The 19,178-nt window shown below is 53.5% G+C and overlaps 2 protein-coding genes across 4 annotated transcripts; both read left to right on the top strand.

Moving 5' to 3' along the window:
* Window positions 1-26: 26 nt before the first annotated feature.
* Window positions 27-14,292, top strand: THAP4 (THAP domain containing 4). 3 transcript variants are annotated; one of them, XM_042820715.1, is made up of 6 exons: window positions 27-334; window positions 788-1,944; window positions 9,308-9,467; window positions 11,195-11,304; window positions 12,139-12,242; window positions 13,968-14,292. In XM_042820715.1, the coding sequence occupies exons 1-6, from the start codon at window positions 27-29 to the stop codon at window positions 14,085-14,087; spliced, it is 1,959 nt and encodes a 652-aa protein (XP_042676649.1). In that variant the 3' UTR covers window positions 14,088-14,292. The 3 variants fall into 3 exon arrangements, with proteins under 3 accessions (XP_042676649.1, XP_042676650.1, XP_042676651.1); XM_042820716.1 differs by lacking the exon at window positions 27-334 and adding an exon at window positions 569-654; XM_042820717.1 differs by lacking the exons at window positions 27-334; window positions 788-1,944 and adding an exon at window positions 5,096-5,264.
* An 89-nt stretch (window positions 14,293-14,381) lies between these two features.
* Window positions 14,382-18,675, top strand: ESPNL (espin like). The gene is made up of 5 exons (XM_042820903.1): window positions 14,382-16,088; window positions 16,249-16,352; window positions 16,564-16,983; window positions 17,077-17,292; window positions 17,338-18,675. Exons 3-5 carry the CDS (start codon window positions 16,825-16,827, stop codon window positions 18,613-18,615), a joined length of 1,653 nt encoding a protein of 550 aa, XP_042676837.1. The 5' UTR covers window positions 14,382-16,088; window positions 16,249-16,352; window positions 16,564-16,824; the 3' UTR covers window positions 18,616-18,675.
* The last annotated feature ends 503 nt before the right edge of the window (window positions 18,676-19,178 follow it).

Below are 19,178 nucleotides of genomic sequence, written 5' to 3'. Positions count from 1 at the left end.
CGCCGCAGCACGCTCTGGGGGCCGCCATGTCGTCGTACGGAACGCTGCGGCGGAGCACGGAGAGGCGCCGGGTCGGCGGCGGAAAGGCGGGGCCGCGGGAGGCCGAGCGGCGGCGGCGGCGGTGCGCGAGCGGTCCGGTGGCACCGCCCATGGGAGCCGCCCGCCGGGAGTACGCCCCGAGGAACTCCGGCGGCCGGGCGCGGCCATCGTGCTGTACGGAGGCCGCGGGGCCCCGCCCCTCCACCCCCGGGAAGGCAGCTCCCGATCGCCTCGGACAAGCTGGTGGCGGCCCGAGGCGCTCGTCGGGAGGCGGACGGCCGGCAGCGAGGAAGAGGCAAGCGAGCGGGGCGGGGAGCCGCCCTCCTTCGGAGGCCGCGCCGCGCGGCTGCCCCTCGGCCAAAATGGCGGCGGCCACACGGCGGCCGCCATGACGGCTGACGGCAGCGCCGTACAGAAACCCCTTCCCCAGGGCGGAGGGGCGGCGGGGTGACCTGGCTCCGCCATCTTGCTGTACGGCGGGCGGCCGGGCCGGGCCGGGCCGGCGGGGGGGCTGGGGCGGGCCCGGCCGCGGCCGGAGATGGTGATCTGCTGCGCCGCCGCCAACTGCTCCAACCGGCAGGGCAAGGCGCTGCGCGGCGCCGTCTCCTTCCACAGGTGAGTGCGGCCCCGCAGGTGCCGGGCCGGGGGCTGACAGCGAGGCCTCGCCTCGGCCCCTCCGGGCGGCTCGGGGCCTGGGTTGCCGGGCTCGCCCCGCTGCCGCGCTCACGCTTTTCTCCTCCGTCGGTAGGTTCCCTCTGAAGGACTCGAAACGCCTGATTCAGTGGCTGAAGGCTGTTCAGAGGGACAACTGGACGCCCACCAAGTACTCGTTCCTCTGCAGCGAGCACTTCACCAAGGACAGCTTCTCGCGGCGGCTGGAGGACCAGCACCGGCTGCTGAAGCCCACCGCCGTCCCCACCATCTTCCAGCTCGCGGAGAAGAAGCGCGACAACCTGGATTATGTCAGGAGCAGAAGGAAAATAGCCAGCCAGGTCCCGCTGCAGGATGGGGAGGGTCCGAGGGAAGGAGGCTGTGAGGTAGTCCAGAGGACCTCATCTCCCGAGCAGGACCTTATGGTGATGCAAGGGACGGACGAGATGGAGGAGGCGACTCTGCAAGCGGAGATCGGGTCGATGTCTGGGGAGGAAGAGCATCTCCATGGGCAGCTGGAAAGCCCCCGGAGAAGGACGTTAGGCGATAGCTTAGTTGCGAAGCCCGGACCTCAGAAAAAGTCCGACAGATCTTCTGCGGAGGACTGTCCTAAAGGCTCCTGGATGGGGAGCTGGGTGGCGGACAGGAGCGGCATATCGGTGGACGATTTCACGCCTCCTGCCTCTGGTGCTTGCAAGTTCATCGGCTCCCTTCACTCCTACAGCTTTTCCTCTAAGCATACCAGAGAGAGGCCGTCTTTCCCAAAAGAGCAGCTAGAAAGGAAAAGGCCAAAGAGAGATGTGGAACCAAGCTGCAGTAGCAATCTCATGGGACACGATAAGACTGTAGCGGAAGACTCCCCTACTTCCTCCCTCACTGCTACCCCTCAAAAACCTTCCCAGAGTTTGTCAGCATCCCCGGCAGACCTGACCCCTCAGCCTGCTGCCGAGGCCGTGGTGGGACGGAAGGGTGACACGGATGCCAACCCCATGTCGATCAACGAGGTCATCATGTCGGCCTCGGGAGCCTGCAAGCTCATCGACTCCCTCCACTCGTACTGTTTCTCCTCCAGGCAGAGCAAAAGCCAAGTGTGCTGCTTGCGTGAACAGGTAGAGAAGAAGAACGGGGAGTTGAAATTGTTGAGGCAGAGGATCAGCCGCTCAGACAGCCAAGTCAGGAAGCTGAAGGAGAAGCTGGATGAGCTGAAGAGGATCAGTATCCCTTACTTGAACAGCCTGCTGTCCCAGGACTGTGGTCAGTATTTTCAGTGTCTTTGCGTTCAGGCAGAATTCTCCATTTCTGAACAAAAAGAGGCTGTTTAAGTTAGAGATAAAACAGATGGAGAGCAGGTTAAAGACAGGACAAAGGTGCATTTTTGGAAAGAGAAGTAGTAGCTTGGACTGGGCTGAGAGATGCAGGTAGAAGAAAGAGTTAGTTGGGTTTTTGGGCACGTGAGCTACTTCTATCCCCAAATTCTGTTGTTTTCTTTTTCCCCATCAATGTTGACTGTTCATTCAAAGTTACTACCACACTCTCTAAACTCTGCTGCCCCAAAGTTACAGGGTAGCATGTGTTTTTTTGGTGTGGTTTTCTGAGGTAAAGGGCAAGAAGCAAGTTGTTGGTGTGGAAGACAACTCCTTTGAGGTTGTTTGTTGTTTTAATTTGTTCTATGTGGATTGTTTTGGTTTGTTCATTTGTTGTGTTATGCTGTATCTTTGGAGGGTGTCTGAAATTTTTCAATGTATCATTGAGCTGCCACGGACAGCAGGTATCTGGGAAAGCTGTCCTAGTCTTCTCTAATGATGCAGAAGTGCTTCTGATTTTGGATTTCACGTGCTCCACTCAGCACTGGGATATAGAAGGCAGAGGTGTCAATTATGATGGTATTGTCACCATGTGGAGGACATTCTTTTTGACTGATGTGCTGGGTTCATTTTGCTCATTTCCATCTGCAGAAGGCAGAAGTCAGGAAGCAGGTAATAAGAGTGTGAAGACAGAGGAATTAATTCTCTAGCTGTTAAGAATGAATTTGAGACACCTGAAGATAGATGGAAGTTCAGTGAGAGACACGGTAGCCTAAAAATACAGGTACAGGAGTTGGGTCAGGCCTTACCCCTTTCCATTGCAAGAAAAGCGATTTAACATAAATTTTTTACACACTGACAGAACTTGTACAGTGAGTCTAGTTGCAAGGTCTAATTCCAGAGAAAAGTTTTTTGAGGATTGAATGGTATCTGATGTAGTATGGCTGCAGAGAAAACACAGGGTTGTGCTGCGAGAGATGTGTGACTCAGGGTCTTCCTGAAGGAGCAGCCACTCGTGGCTGCCTGAGTGTGTTGGAAATGCTCATCACGGTGATTCTTCCCTCCGTGTCCCTTGTGAGGTTTCTTCTCATCTTCAGAAGCTGCGTGATGTTAGGCACGGTTAGAAATGTGATGCCAGTGCAGGGAGATGTGTTCTGCAGGTCCTTGCAGCACAGCCTGCTTCCTTGCTCAACTGCAAGAAAACAAACCCTAGCAGAAGTCTCAGAGGCGGATACCCAATGTTATTTTCTCCATGTGTTTTTCATTTTCCTGTGTGCAAAACTCGCACTTTGGTTTGGGAAAAGACTGGCTTGCTTTTTTCCCCAGTGTGGGAAGTCAAAGTAGTCTCTGTATTTATGTCTTCTAGTCTCTATTTTTATACAGTTTTGTTGTTAGAATACAGAAAATAACTGGATACAGTTTCAGGATTCTGTAAATATCATTCATAAAGGTGTCTAACCTTTTTGAAATGACTACAGTGAGATGCTAATTGCAGGAAGAACCTGATCAGCAAAGAAGATCAAGGCTTTTTTTCTAGGAAGCAGTATGATTTTGCCCCCTTTCTCATGATAGATGTTCTTCTGCATACGTGTAAAATTACATACTGGGTTTTCTGAGGTGATGATCACTTCATTAAGAAGTTGACATTTTATGTTATCTATCCTGCTGTCTCTCACCAACAAAGCTGGAGGCTGATATGGCCAATAGTTCCTCGTGGAACCATTCTGCTGGTGACTTCTCAAAGGGTTTGCTGGTGGCTGGCAGGCTTTTGCTTTAGTTTAATCTCGGTGCTCTTCTGCTTTGCCTTGTTTTCCTTGTGCTCGTAGTCCCAGTTTATGGCAGTCCAAATACCTGATTAAGCGCAGCTGAGCGCTGCTGGGCAGAGTCCGCTTTATGTGCAGACACTAAATTGTACTGTGATGCAACGCTGCGTTGAAGAGGGCTTTTTGATATTCATAACAGCTGGGGTAGCAAGTATTAGCTTAATAATAATTATAGTCTTTATTAGTAGCTACATTTCAGCTGACTTAAATCATAGGATGCGTCAACGAGGTGCTGTTAACAGCCATAAACCTGAGCCTGCATCTTTTTTTCCCTGAAGGCTTAAGGATGGGGAGCGTGAAGAGCACAGGCAGTGGGGCTGACTCTGCAGGTTGCTGCTGCTTCCGTCCCTACAGCCCTGCTGTTGCTGCCTGGCATCCAGCTGCTGGCCCAAGCTGCGCTCCGAGCCCACCTGCACTTTTCACAGAGCCTGGTCTGTGGGTCTGTTGAGGTTTTGAAGGCTTTCTGGTGTCCCCCAGCACTCTCAGATGGCTTACAGCTTCAAGCTACGTGGGTATGAGGCTGGGCGGCCACTCTTGGTCTGGAAGGCTGGAGAGCAGGGCACCACATGCACAGTATGATAGGGCAGCGTTACCCAAAGGCACAGGGACACTGCTACTGGCTGTGCCCAAGCAGCACACCAAGCTAGCTGGAAGGGCAGAGTTCTGCAGAGTGCTGCATGCAGCCCCTGCCAACCGTGTTTGGGGATCGGGGTCTCAGCGTGGGTGAGTTTTGCTCGCAGCGTGCCCAAGCCGTCGTGGTGCACGAGTGTGGCATTGCCCAGCTTTTCATAGCAGGGGATCTGCTGAGTGGTTCTGGGGAAAGCCCAGGGCTGTTTCCTGCACAGCTTTTCTACGGATGTCTCCTGTGCTTAACTCTGACTTTGCTTGCTTTTTTGATAGGAAAATGTTTTCTTCTGCTTCATGGGCCACCTCTGATGCCTGTGGACGAATGGCTGAGAAATACTTCAACAGAGCGTGGCTAGGCACAGTGCACCAGGCAGAGCAAGGTCAGGTGCTCCAAAAATCAAGAGGATGTGTGAAGAGAAATTAGGGAGAGACAGAGCAAGCAAAGAACTACAGACCTGGTGAGAACATGGAGTGCAGGGCCAAGGGAGGCTGCTCTGTGCAGTGCTCCTGCTAGGTGCCCCTGCCATCTACCCAGCTCTTCTCAGCTCTGCCAGCTGCATCCATTCCCAGAGCCAGGAAGGAGATATTGCTTTCACAAGATCATGTCTCCTTCCGCTGTGGAGTTTGATCTCTTTTTGAAACTACATCTCCCAGCAGGCACTGGGATGGCCTTCTTACCTCATGTTGAGATCACTTCCTTTATAGCCATCTTACCAACCAAGTGCAAAACACGATCTGGTGAGCAAAGGTGATTAGAGAGCTAGACCAAGAGATAGGAAAATAACTCAGCCCGCCATGGCCAGCAGTGGAGCAGATGCAGGTAGGATTCAATGTGATTCAAGTGTATGTGTTTAACAGAGAGGCAGAGCTTTGAAAACACAGAGTTCTGAGCTGCTGTGGAGCCTGTTCCAAACTCTGTGTCTCCCTTCATGAAGGTCATGTTAAAGGCAGGAGAGTTTGCAAAATGGGTGCATGTGGAAAATAAGAATCTTGCTAAAAATCCACAGGAAATATTTTCTTCCAGTTTAGATTTGTTTTCCAGTATGTGTACAAAACTTCACAGCAGTACAGTTGCTTCTAATACTTCCTCTGTGTGAATGAAGTGTAGTTGGGGAGCTTTGGGGAAGTACTTAAACATTAAACATCTGTTTTCATGCACAGCTGGAGTCCTGATGCCTCTACAGCTGTAGCATTTTCCACCAAGATGGCAGTGGGTTTTGTTCATTGCAGCAAAGCTAATTCCTCAGCATCAGTAGGAAGAGATTTGGGGTGTGTGAGAATAAGAAAAATAAGTTCAGTCTAGAATGGGAAGTGCTGATTGCAACTTTTCTGCCTCGGTTACCAGGAGAAATGGATGGGAATGGCCAGGACAGAAGGCTATAAAGTGGTTGTTACACACGGGGAGGGAGATAAAGTAAGCAAAGTGGGAGATAAGAAGCAAGAATGTGTGCACACAGGTTAAGAGTGAGGCTGAATCTGTGTCAGAAGGCAACGTGAGAGAGGCTGGGTGAGGCTTCCCAGCCTGCAGCTGATTGAGGTAGACATTTCATTCTAGGAATTGTGTTTTCAGGACTGAGTTGATCAGGAGAGGGCCCTTTTGCTGTCCCCATGGAGAGAAAGGAGCTTGGAAGGGGATAAAAAGACATGTTGCTTTGCTGCTCTTCCTGTGGCCTTTTTCAGTGGAGTGGTTTGTTTTCTTCTCTATTTTTTTCATTAGCTGTACAGCATGTGTGTGTTAAGCATTTATTTCTGAAGTCAGTAGGCAATGACTCACACCGAAAGAAGCACAAATACAATAGCTTGTGACTAGGAAGCAAGGAAAATGCTAACTAAGGAAAACTTGAAAGCAGTAAGACACACAGAGGTAAGCTTTCCTTAGGCTGTTTGGGTTTCTCATAATCGTGTGTCATTTAAAAAAAGTGTTTTCTGTGTGCCTTGTGCTGCAGAAGTCTGGTGGTGGCTGCAGACACTGGAATGTTTCACCATAGAGGTTAGAAGAAGGCAGTAACACGTGGGGGCTTGGTTATGAAATTAATTACTAATACAGGGCATAAGATGAGTATTTGTGAATGTAATCACCCCCCCAGAGCAGAGCTGCATACATAGTGCTTTGCTCTTGCTGGGGGAGAGCATCAGCAAAATGTAAGGGGGTGCAGTGCTGGGGAGGGACAGCGGGGGATAAAGCCTCCTTTTGTAATTAAACATGCAAAAAGCGCAGAGAACGGGGCTGCTCTTAATTAGCAGCATGTTGCTGCTGCTGATTCAAATCCAGTGAGTGACTCAGCCGAAGGAAGGACTGCAGGAGGCTGCTGGCTGCACACCCTGCACGTTGAGGATGGAAGGTGCTGCATGAGATCATTTCTTTTTCCTTACGTTTCGTGCCCTCCCCAGCCTGGGTGAGGTAGGGTGGCTGTGTCACTGGCAGCTAACTGGCTGCTCACACTGCTGATAAAACTACAGGGCTTTGTGCCAGCATAGCTTTGTGTGCCAGTGACTGAACACAGTGACTGAAGCCCATGTAGGCATGGCCGGGGCATTGCGTGGTCCTGTTATCTCACGGCAGGAGACTGCGTCGTTCCTTGCTGCAGAGTGTGGGCAGCAGGCTGACTTTGTTCCCATGCAGGGAGGGATTTGACTTTTAACACCCCTGCAAAGGGGAAGGATCCATGAGTTCAGAGGGATGGGGCAAGGCCAGAAGCTGAGACAGTGCTGTGTCCCCGAGACCTGGGCACAGCAGTCAGAGGGGAAGTGTGGCCTGAGCAGCCTCCTGGGGAAATGGTCATTAGGTGATCACGTTGCTTGCAGGACTTTGTTTTTGTCTCCTAAGCTGTGACCACAGCTTTTGGATGTGGTGGCAGCCTTCAGTTGGGTTTCACAGAGGAGCAGAGGTCTTATGGATGCTTCATGAAAGAGTATAACCTGGGGTAGAGCAGAGTGCCTCTGCCTCTAGTATGAGTTCACTTTCTCTTGCTGCCTCCCTGCTATTGCTTTCCCCCCCTTTCAGCTCAGTCCCTGGCACAGGGGCTGCAAGAGATGATAAAAGGACCAAGTCCACCAGCCAGAGACCGATGCCAAGGGTAAGAAGCAGCAGTGTGCAGTGTCTTTTTATAACTGAGTTTCTGCTAAAGCTGTTTCTTCCATCTGTTACTTGGATGCAGTCTCCTGAGCTGCTGCAAGGTAAGCAAGAGAAACTGAAGGGACCTATAACCGAGCACTCTGGTGATGGGAAGGTCCTGGTGTTCAGCTCTGCTGCCAGCTCCTGGCCCAGGAGAGGGCAGCAGCAGCCCAGCTGCAGGCTGCCAGCCTTCCCCAAGCTTCTCTCTTCACTGCCTGCGGTTTCTAGGCCTGCAGCAAGCTCAGAAATTAAGTAATGTCTATCTGCAGGTAACAAGTGGATGGCAGATGCTGGCTGGACACAGCAGTGATGCTCTCTGTGCGCTCAAATGGCCCACGCTCACATTGAAAGGGGAAAGTGATTGCAAAGAAATGGTTTAGAAGTACACTTTTGCAGCAGTAATTTTGGCCTTTGGTGATCAATAATCACTGCACTGCACGGGGAAAATAACATGCTGTCAGTTGGGCTGCTGACAGTACAGGTAGAAAGGAAATGCCCTGAAGTACTGTTGGACATTTGCAGGCCGCAGTGACCCATTTGGTCAACAGTGCTGCCTGCCCAGACCCATGGGGTCTCTTTGTGCTCTTTGCAGAGAGCTGCCCTGATGCTGTAGGCTTTCAACACCTTATTTCACAGTCAGATCTCGTGTTTTCCTGTGCTGGTTTCTTTGCAGAGAACTTCAGGCTCGGACTGAGCAAACAGCTTTTTACCCACAGCGTTGCCTTTTTGGGGCAACATTTCTCCTTTGAGAGCAGCCAGACAGGTAGCTTATTCCTGGATGATATCACACGGTGTGGAAGCCTCAGCCTGCCAGTACCTGCCAGTCAGCAACGAGTGGGAGGAGGCCCTGCTCCCACTGCTTCAGTCTTACTCGTCTGCAACACATAACTAACCCAGATTTTTCAGTGGGCCCCCTCATCTCTATTTGTAGAGGTCTTTCCTGAGATCACGTGGGTACCAGATCACTTTCCCTGCTTACATCTTAGGAACTGTCTACGTTGTTGTTAGCATGACTTTCAGATGCCTGTCTCATTTGCTCCCTGTTTTATTATTCCAGCTTACACCCCCTGAGACAAAAAGCTGCTGCTTATCAAAAGTCTTCTAAAATGATTCATTAAAACAGGAGTCTCTCCATTTTGTGAAGCAGGCTGTGGCTGCTTCTCAATAAATGCAAGGACCGGAGGTAGTTTTTTCCTCTGCTTTATGCTTTAACTTGCCTGCTTCCTGGTCTTTCAGTGTTTTACACTTAGCCTTCATCCAACACCTGAACAGAGTGATTTCTGAGTTTTCCCTGCCTCCTTTCACACAACTCATTAAGCTCTTTAAAATAAGACAAGTGAACTTTGATCCTGAATATGCATACAGCCTGATTTTCCTCTGTAGTGAGGACTCATTTCCCTGGTCTCCAAACCGAACAGGAGCACTGGTCACTCAGTGCTTGAGAAAAATCAGGGCAGAGCTCTGGAGATGTGTCACTGATATCGTGCATCCTTCTTTATCCTGGGATCACAGGCTGCTCAGTCCCAGCCTGGAGGTGGCAGGGGCCTTTCCCTTCACTATAGGTAAGGCAAGGGCAGCCCTGAAAGCAGACCTGCTTGCCACGGCTGTGCTGTATGCCCTGTCTCCTGCCTTGTGGAGCTGGAAAAAAGCATTCCTGATGCTTTTTTGTCTCCGAGGTGTTTCGTGTTCTCCCTCCACCCGAGCTGCAGAGCAGACCCACCAATCTTCCACCCTCGTTCTTTCCACAGAGACCCCACAGCTGAACCCTGTGATGGAGCCCCTCTCCTGGATGCTGGGCACCTGGCTCTCAGACCCGCCAGGCGACGGCACCTTCCCCACCATGAAGCCATTCCAGTACCTGGAAGAAGTGCACATCTCTCACGTGGGACAGCCTATGCTCAACTTCTCGTAAGTCTGGAGGCTTGGCTGCGTTGGCAGCAACATTTGGATCACAGCAGGTGTGGCTGCAGGGAGATTTGTTCATATTTCTATTCCAGTTCCAAGTAAACAAGTTTTCATTTACCAAACAAGACGGTGTAATGACATGTGGCTGGGTGGCCTGATTTGTTTGTTTCCCTTTAAAACTGCTGATAAATGGGTGTGCTGTTGTGATGTGCCCAGAGCTGCTTGCTTGCAGACTGTGAAGATTCACCAGCCTAGAAGTACCACAGGGCTTTTCAGAAGTGAGTTCACACCTCTGTTGTTGATGTGCACCTATACAGGGTCACTGTGACAGTGGCAGAGTGTGCATTTCGTGTGGCCTGCCAGTCCTTAGGGTTATGTGCACCCCAAACAGCCCCATCCTAGACTCAGCCATCGCTGTTGTTTGAGCAGGTTCAGCACCTGTCCTTGAAAGGTCTGCTGTCCTTCCACATTCATGTGGTGTGCTCCAGTGCATGTGTTAGGCAGAAGATGTGCAGTCCCTCTGGCCAGAGAAGACACTGTTCCTGTTGCCAGCGGTAGCTGTTTAATTAGAAATGAATCCTCAGGTAATGGTGTTATCCTAGAACTGCTATCACTCTGCTTTTCAAGCTGCCACTTACGGATATGAATGAAGGAGCTGTGCTGTGGCTCCCGAGTTTGTCTGCTTAAAACTGGTCCTCAATCTTCACCTTCAAAAAAAATGGAGGAAAATTAAATCAAATGTTCAACAAGCAGGATGCTGGGCAGGCAGCCTAGCTGTATGGTGGCAAGTAATTGTTCAGGCACTGAGAACTGCTTTAGTTCAGTTCCTTCCCACTTGGAGTCTCTACGATCCCAGCATGATGCACGGCTCCATAGGCTGCACTGGCTGCAGAGCACAGCTGGGCTGTCAGGACAGCCCTCAGCATGGATGCAGCCTGCTGCAGCAGCTTGCCTCTGCCTCCTTCTCACAAGAGGATGAGGAGATGGAAATGCGAAGACAAATGATGTGAAAAGAAAGAGATGAGTCTGGAATATGTGAGCCATAATACACCAGTGGAGCAGACCATTGCATTATGCAGCTATCAGTGTGTTTAAGTTGCTGTTTAATTCAGTCCCCTGTGTAGATTCAGGAGTGCTAATGTAATTTATGATCGTGTGTAATAATACATAAATAACAGCTGTGATGTCGATGACCTAGTATGCAGCTGTAAGGCATCCTGAAGATGCCTAGATAGGCATCTGAGCTGATTTATTTTGCTCTTCTTTTTGAGGTGGGGAAGAAATAAGTGTGCAGTGTTGCTGCCTGTGGCAAGTAATGTACAAGGAAGAAAAAGACCGCCAGATTTAAAAGCTTAATAAAGGTGATATTGCAAGGCTAGATGTTTATTTGAGAGAAGGAAGGTTTTGAGATGGAATACACCTTCAGCATCAGTGCTGTGTCTTACTGTAACCCAAGGGAGTTTCTGAGCTAGCTCTTAGAGCAAATCTGAGGTCTGAACTTATGTAGCAGGTTCCACTTTTTTGGGACCTAGGTGTGTGAAGGAGCTGTCCTCTTACACGCTCACATTTTCTTACCATGAAGGATGCTCAGCCTCGTACTCTACAAATAACACTGCAGGCAGGCTTGTGTGGTTAAATGCAATGTGGTTTCCTCTAAGATGAAACCAGGCCGAAGCCTGTATTTGCAGTGCAGCAGTACAGCAGCTTTTGGTATTCTGATCTCCCCTCAGATTCAATGCCTTCCATCCGGACACCAGGAAACCAATGCACCGAGAATGTGGATTCATCCGCCTCAAACCTGACACTAATAAGGTGGCCTTCATCAGCGCCCAGAACACAGGTACTGCCTCTCTGGGGAAGAGGGAGGCCCTTGTCCTGCTGTGCCTTTCATCACTCTTCCTCTTTAGCAGTTTCTTTTCATGTATTTTCACTGTGGGTTCAGCACCTCCATCCTGCTATTGATGAGCACCACGTTGCTGGGACTGGCTTAGCCCAGCCAGCAAGGCTTTGTGGCTGTCTCAGTCAGGAAGGGACCACAAATCCAAATACCACACATGCACGAGATGGGGGCACCCTTTCCTAAAATAGTATGCTGATATTTGCAGGCACAGATTTTGAAAACAAAGGAACCCTTTGATTCGTGCCAGGAGTTGCAGTCTCAGCCTTAATGATGGGCTGTTATAAGGGGCCAGTGGCATTCTTGTTGCCTTTGTGGCATCCAGGTCTTTTTGTGCGGAGAGAAGGGAGGAACGTGTCCAGATGAGCTGCATCATTCCCACTCTTCACATGAGATCTTAAACTAGGAGAATTTCCCACTGTTTGGAGGTAGTGCCTCACTGTGCACTGACAGAGACCAAATGAGAGACAGAACTACATCTACACTGTCGTAAGTGAAGAAATTTCAAACCCAGCTGATGCTTAAATTTGGATCTAAGACCACAGAGCAGGTGCTGAATGGAAAATTGCCAGTTGCAATGTGATACTCATCCCACACTGAGAGTAAGTCTGGCTGGGGCTTCCAAGTAGCGTTATGTTTCTGAGGTTGCATGGATTTGCAGTTGTTGATATGTGCTAGGTCAAGGAAAAACGTTCTTTGTCTGTGTAGCCTAATAATTGTGACATTTTATTAATTAACCTTTGTTGCCTGGTATTTATGACTTCGCTTTCTCATTAGGTCTTGTGGAGGTGGAGGAAGGGGAGGTGAATGGTCAAGAGCTGTCTATAGCTTCTCACTCCATAGCCAGGATCTCCTTTGCCAAGAAGCCCCATGTAGAGCAGGTGAGTTCACGCTCGGTCAGCGATTCAAATCATCATGTTAGCCCAGGGGTGTCTGTTTGAGAGGGCAGGTTGATTAACACGCTTTCATTACAGATTGCCTCAGGTGCTCTTGGAAATATTGCACAGCATCCTTGCTTATCTTCTCTCTGAGTTTTCAGAAGCCGTTTCATAGCTTACAAGATGAAAAGGGATCACAGATAAGAGCTGCCATGCTGAGTCAAAGCAGCCAGCTACAGCCCTGTCTCCACCGTGGCAGCAGCAGGTCCTTATGGAAGAAGATAGGAAAGTCTTGTCTAAACAGCAGCACTGAGCCCACAGGAAAGGGCTTCTCTTTACAGAGGCAGCCACGGATCAGCCCACTCTGCAGATACGGATCTCTGCCACGCTGCCCTGCCTGATCACACGTCCTTTCCAAGATTGCCTTCCGCAGCTGTGGGACACAGAGCACCCTGTGTCTGTTCTGATAGTCATCATGGATTTCCTCCTTTGCTGTCATGACATCAGAACAATTTGCATATGCACTGATACTGCTACTGATAACGGGTCAAACCAGGCTGTTCAGCAACCTTTAATTTGTCTTTTCCTGTTTCAGAAAGCAGCCAGGGCAAGCTGAGGGTGGGTTGATAAGGCCAAGGTGGTCTTAAGAGAGCAGGAGCACCAGCTGTGTGTTTGGCAAGCACGGGCTGCTGAAATAAGGAGGGGATGTGTTACTGCTGGTGTTAGGCACATGTTGCATCTGTAGAAACAGACGTGTTAATGGGGCAGGATGCTGGTTTAGAGCACGCAGACTGGCAGCAGCTTGTGGATGTGCCCTTGAGTCACCTTCATGGGAAATGAACATGTCTGTGAAAGCCTCCTTTCCCTTCCATGTCTTCAAGACCAGCTGAAATCCTGGAGCAGCAAGGATCCTGGTGTCTTCCTGCTGGCCTTCCCCTGGCACAGCTGGGTGGATCACCCCGGTGGTGATGTGAACGTGGCACTTTGGAAAGGCTGTTGGTTTTTTAGCTGTTAAGGTGAAAGGGAGCTGGTCAGAGCAGGGATGTGTACACTTCAGTATATCCACTTGGCAAAGCCTTATGGTGAGGCAGTTAGAAAAGTGCTCTGTGAATCCATGGGGTGCTTTTCGACCACACTGTGCTCCTAATGATCTTTACTTTCTTCTTTCTTGTAGAAATTTCTAAATGGAGCTGGTTTAATTAACTGCCAGTTAATCATACTTGCAGGTCATCCTGCTGTCCCTAAGAGCTGGGCAGATGGAGCAGTACTCTTAAGTATTATTTTGAACCAAGAGCTGAGATTTACAATGGCCCTACTTCTCTTCCTTATTACATAGACACCTAAGAGCAGACTTAACAACATGTGCTAAGCCCAGATCTGAACACAGCCTGAGCAGCTTGGAAGTCGCTGATATCAGGGTTCGAGCTTCTGCTTGCACAGCTCCTGGGCTTCGTAGCTCTGCAGGGTAACCACAGATTGGTTCTGGGGAGGGAGGTTTAGTGCAGTATGAGCAGTGCAAGGAGGACTGGGGGAGACACTGCTGGTTGTCGGCCTGTCTGTAGGAGGGGGTGGCTGTAATGGTGCCAGGCAGTGTAACGCAGAGGTCTGCTGCTTCGCTGTCCCACAAAACACCTCACCGAGAGCAGCCATGGCTCCAGCAGACAATTTTTAGTGAGGAATGCAGTTTGCTTGATTTATGAGATATTTCTTTTCTTACCCCTTTCTCAGATTACCAGAAAATTCCGTCTCAATTCCGATGGGAAGCTAGAACAAACAGTCTCCATGGCGACCACTACACAGCCCATGACGCAGCACCTCCACATCACCTACAAGAAGGTGACACCCTGATGGCAGGAGGGCCAGGGTGAGGAGCTGGGCAATGCCCCCCGGGAGCAGCAGTGGCTCGGGGATGTGGGATGGTGAAGGCTGGAGCCAGGTACCTGTGCTCAGCCCTGGCCGTGCGGAGCTGCCCATGCTGGTGAGAATGTTAGCGGATGTTCCTGTAATGGTATATATAAAAAAATAATAATAATAATAAAAGCTTTTATTTTTACGGCTGTGTTTTTGGGTGTGATTGCTGAGTGGTCTTTGAGGCCTTCTGTGCTGCAGGTGGGGCCTTTGGGTACTTAGAATCATGGAATCGTTCAGGTTGGAAGAGATCAGTGTTTGTTTGTCAGTATGCTTCAGGGGTAGAAAGGGTGATGGATTCAAGCTTCTGCTTATTGTCTGACTGTGCCACAGAAGCAGCAGGATTAGGAATGGGTTTGCATTATAGGGATCAACTGTGAGACCTCCAGCTCCTGCCTGATGTAGCTCAGCTCACGATTCACACACCTCTTCCTGTGTGACAGAGCTGGAGCGGGACCAAGAATGAGCAGAGCTGGATGATCTTCAAGGTCCCTTCCAACCTAAGCCACTCTGTGATTCTATGACCTGCTCCCCCATGGACTTTGAAGGCTGTTGGGTCAGGTCCTGCAGGAATCCTGTTTCTCACATGCAGGCCCAGAGGCCAGAACCAGACCTCTGGCTTCTGTACAGAATGCTGCTAGAGTACAGGTGAAGAGTCACTGAGCAGCAAAAGAAACTTTAAACAGTGGGGACTGGGAGGTGAGAGAAGGGGCTCCCCAGAGCTCACGGTGCAGGAGATAGTTGTAAGGGTGGGTAAGGATGAGAAAGGGATTTATCTTGAGTCAACGTCTGTGATTTAGTATATGCAATGGATGAATTGTGTCTTTTCAGACAGATCTGAATTCAGGGTGCCTGCTATTGCCATCTGAAGGACTAAGTGGGAGCTCTGTGGAAGGCCTGTGGGTTGCAGTGCCCTTCTAATGGCTGCTTCTATTCATGTCTGGTTTGCACCCGTAGCTTCCTCACAAGCCAAGGTCAGAGACTTGGCCAAAGGTTGTGTGACTGTGAGGGTCCTGGTGGGCACCAAGGTGGGCAGCAGGGTGCTCAAGCTTGCTTCTGTCCATTTTTGGTCCCTGAGCTCCCCAGCTCCATCTCTGCTGTGCCTGGGCTGGTGGCAGCGGTGCCCTCGGAGCGCTGTCCTGCTGGGGGGCCGGAGGCCGGCTCTGTAATGGATCCTCACCAGGTGGTTACCGTTTAGAGGCTTTGATCTCCTGCTGCTTCATTTTTTTTCCAGCCCCTCGATTGAATTTCTCTCATGTAACCGAGCTCCACTGATATATTCTGGCCATATATAATGGATGGAGGTTGAATGAGGAAACAAAAACAGCGCTGAATATCGGGAGCAGCCATGCGGGTCCTGCAGTCGGACCCCCTCCCTGCCACCGCCCCACAGGTGTGTGCAGTTGGGCACAGGGTGCCTGCACTCACATCCAGCCCTGAGCCAGCCTTGGATTGTGCATCGCTTGACCTGGAGGTTGGTGCAGTGGATACGTCAGGACGGTGGGTGCCGGGCTCCATCCCTCCTCCATCTCCACATCATCCTATTGATCCTAAAGCCCATCAAGGCTGTGCCAGCACTGCTGTATCGGCTGCATCTTTGGCTCCTGCAAGGCTGGTGGTGAGCCGGCGGCCGATGCCGGCCAGCACATTTGCTTCACTAATGAGGCTCCTTCTTTTCAAGGGCTTTGAGATAACAACCTGCGGTGTGAGCAGCAGCACTGGGATCCAGTTGCTTGTTTTTTGCCCAGGACGGGGTGCGGGCAGCACAGTGCTCCCGGCTCCATGTTCCTGGGGGGCCACCCTGCCCCCCATTCTCCCCGGCTCCGTGCAGGTGAGAAGCACCCCGCTCTGCTGGACGGGCACCCTGGGATGAGCCTGCACTGCTGAGCCCCATCTTCTGCTGCAGCCCTGTGAGCACTGCCTGTGGCAGCGAGCCCCGAGGTGAGTGAGTGCTGGGAGAAGGGATGGGGAAAAAGAAGGGCTGGCGGTGGAGGGGAGCACAGCCCCACGTGGCTGTGGATAGGGGGGTCCCTGTCTCTGTGGGCATCGTGGGTGTCCCCCAGGATGTCCACCCACACAGACCCTCTGTGCCCTGGGGCAGCTGCTGTCCCTGCAGTTCAGCCCGAGGCAGGCATGGGAACACTGCTGCTGGCACCCGCCCAAGCGGATCAGGAAAGTGTCTGCAGTGGGGCCACTGCTGGGCAGGTGAGAAGGTAGCCAGGAAAGGTCTTGCCCAGCCTCCTGCGCCTCAGCCGTGTGCAGGGTCAGGCTGGGTTGCAAAGCCTGGGCATGCAGAAATGCAGAGCTGCTGCTGGGGTGGGGCTGTGCTGCTCTGCAAAGAGCCCTCCTGAGCACAGCAGTGCTGTACACCATCGCAGCTACCCCAGGCCCAGCTCCCCTTCTCTGCACTCCCCAGGGCTGCCAGTGAGGGTGTCTGCTGTGCCCAGGAGCAGAGCACCCAGCCAGGGCCATGCTGCAGTGTGAGCTGCAGGATCTGCAGGTCCTCCCTGCGGGTGGATAGACACGAGGAGCACAGGGCTGTGTCAACAGATGCGCTCACAGCTTCTCCTGGTTCTCCTCATCTAGCTGTGAGTGCTTTGCCTAGCATAAATGTCTGAACACATTTCTCTGCCCTCACTCCTGTGCTGGTTCTGCTGTCTCTCCCAGCAGAGCGAGGATGCAGACTCCTCTTCCATCCCACAACATGTCCCCGTACCCCTGTCCCCACAAGGTCCCAGACACGAGGGTGATGCAGCCCAACGAGCCACCGCTGCCTGAGCTGAAGCTCCGCAGACCCGTACAGCGGGGAAGGATCCCGGCGCCCTTCATGGACCCGGTACGTCACCACACCGCTCCGCCATCCCGTGCTCGTGTCCCTGCCCTTCCCCTTTGCACCAGGCAGGCCCGGGGGAACCGTGCTGCTGCACAGGGCACGGCAGCGGAGCCGGCAGCACCCTGGAAAGACCCCCACGGCACCACCGCAGTGGACCCTCTGGATGTGGACGCCTTGGTGCCCACGCATGACGAGCGGGGCCGCGCCATCCCTGAGTGGAAGCGGCAGGTGATGGTGCGGCGGCTGCGGGCACGGCTGGCGGATGAGGTGCCCGTGTGTGATCAGGTAGGGCCGGGCTGTGGGTGGGACACAGCTGGGTCCCACATGTCTCTGCATCCTGATGGCTTCCTGCTGCAGGAGCCGGGCGCCTGGCGTTTCTCACCGTCCCACGAGGCCGTGCTGGGCCCATTTGGTGAGCTGCTGACCGAGGCCGACCTACAACAGCTGGAGAGGGCAGTGGAGAGCCTGCGGCTGCGGCGCCGAGGAGAGGCCTACCAGGACGAGCTGCAGCGCCTGGCGCAAGAGCTGCGCACCTTGCTGCCCTCCCCGCTGCTCAGCATCACCGTTCACAGCCCTCCTCCCGCCCCAGGGCAACCCTTACCGCTTTGGTGCGGCCGCCTGGCCGGTGTGGTAGGCAGCCTGGAAGCGCTGTTGGCCAAGGCCGAGGGGGCTCGTGGCAGCCCCGTGCCTGCCCCGCCGCCCGCACCGCTCCCTGCAGCCCCGCGGACGCCGTCGGGCAGCGTGGCACAGCGGGAGATCAGGCAGTGCGGGGTGAGCGTGAGCAGCCTGCGCGGGGCCTTCGAGCGGCACGGCGGCGGGGAGAGCGAGACCGCAGCGGTGGTGGAGGCCGCCAGCGACTCGGGGATCAGCTGCGAGGAAGCGCCGTCGGAAGGCAGCGGCTCACCGGTGCCCGAGTCAGCCGGCCTGCGCAAGGAGCGCATCGTGCTGCTCTTCCTCAGCCATTGGAAGCGCTCGGCCGGAGGCCTCAACGCTTGGGCTGCGGCGTGCCGGGCGCTGCAGGCTCAGAGGGAGAGAGCGGGCGCTCCGGGCGAGGAGCAGGCGGGCAGGAGGGGCCGCCTGTCGCGGCAGTGCAGCGCCATCCAGCAGCTCCTGGGCAGCTGGAGGGACGTGGCCGCCTGCCCCCCGCCGCCGCTGCCCCCCGCTGCGGGCAGCCCCCGCTCCCCGCTGTCCCCCGAGCAGTTTGTGCGGCGCGCCGACGGGACGCCGGCCGACTACGACAGCCTGACGCTGGAGCTCTTCATGCTGGGCTACTTCCGCATCCTGGAGCGGGAGCTGCCCCCCGAGGAGCGCCGCGGCCGCCACCTGCTCTGCTTCGAGGTGTTCGACCACCTGGGCCGGCACGGCTGGGACACAGCGCGCGCCTTCCACCGCGCCGTCACCGACGAGATCGCGGCCGGCCGGCGGGGCTGGGGGGACGGCTTCGAGGACATCAAGGAGCGCTTCTTCGGCACCGCCAAGGGCTCGGCGTGGAGAGCGGGGGGAGCAGGGGGCAGCCCCCCGCAGAGCGCAGCCCGCCGTGGCCGCAGCAGCCAGGAGGAGATCTGCAGGTGCATCGACCGCAGCTTCGCCTTCTGGAAGGAGAAGGAGGCCGAGATCTTCAGCTTCGAGGAGTGACGCCTCATGACACCCGTGGACGCCCCCTCTGTGCTTCTCAAAGGGCCTCAATAAAAGCGTTTCAGTTCTGTCTCAAAAAAAAACCTCGAGATATTTTGGAGTGATGGAGGACGCCCTGCTGAGTGCCCCGGCGCCGTGGAGACCCGGCCGCTCGGTGCCGGCTGCTCTGTGTCTGCTGCCACCCGCTGTGCTCCACCTCTGGGCCGAGATACGAGCCTATATTTAACAGCTAGCCCCAGGCGGGGGAATGGGTCGCAGCCATGTGCTTGAATAGCACAGGGGTCTTTCTTGCCCCTCCTGGGCACACGCAGCAGCACGGTGCTCTCAGTAACCTGGGAGGGTGATTTCCCCCTCTGCACCCTTAGGTGCCCATGGTGGCAGCAGGCAGCTCTGCTCCAGCGGTGCCTTTAAGAGCACTGTCCCCGCCCCGGCTAAAAATACCCCCCCAGCTCAGCCCCCGCCACCACCCCGCGTGTCCCTCCCGTGCCCTGCCACTGCCCTCCCTGCTGCATGGGACACGGCGCGCTCTGAGCGGGGCACAGCCCAGGTAGGAGTGGGGTGGG

Source organism: Centrocercus urophasianus, unplaced genomic scaffold, assembly GCF_019232065.1.
Source record: "Centrocercus urophasianus isolate 14NV4802_14NV808 unplaced genomic scaffold, USGS_Curo_1.0 seq_19, whole genome shotgun sequence".
In the NCBI taxonomy this organism is placed as follows: Eukaryota; Metazoa; Chordata; class Aves; order Galliformes; family Phasianidae; genus Centrocercus; species Centrocercus urophasianus.
The sequence above is the reverse complement of the archived record's forward strand: the minus strand, read 5'-3'. Positions and strand labels throughout refer to the sequence as shown.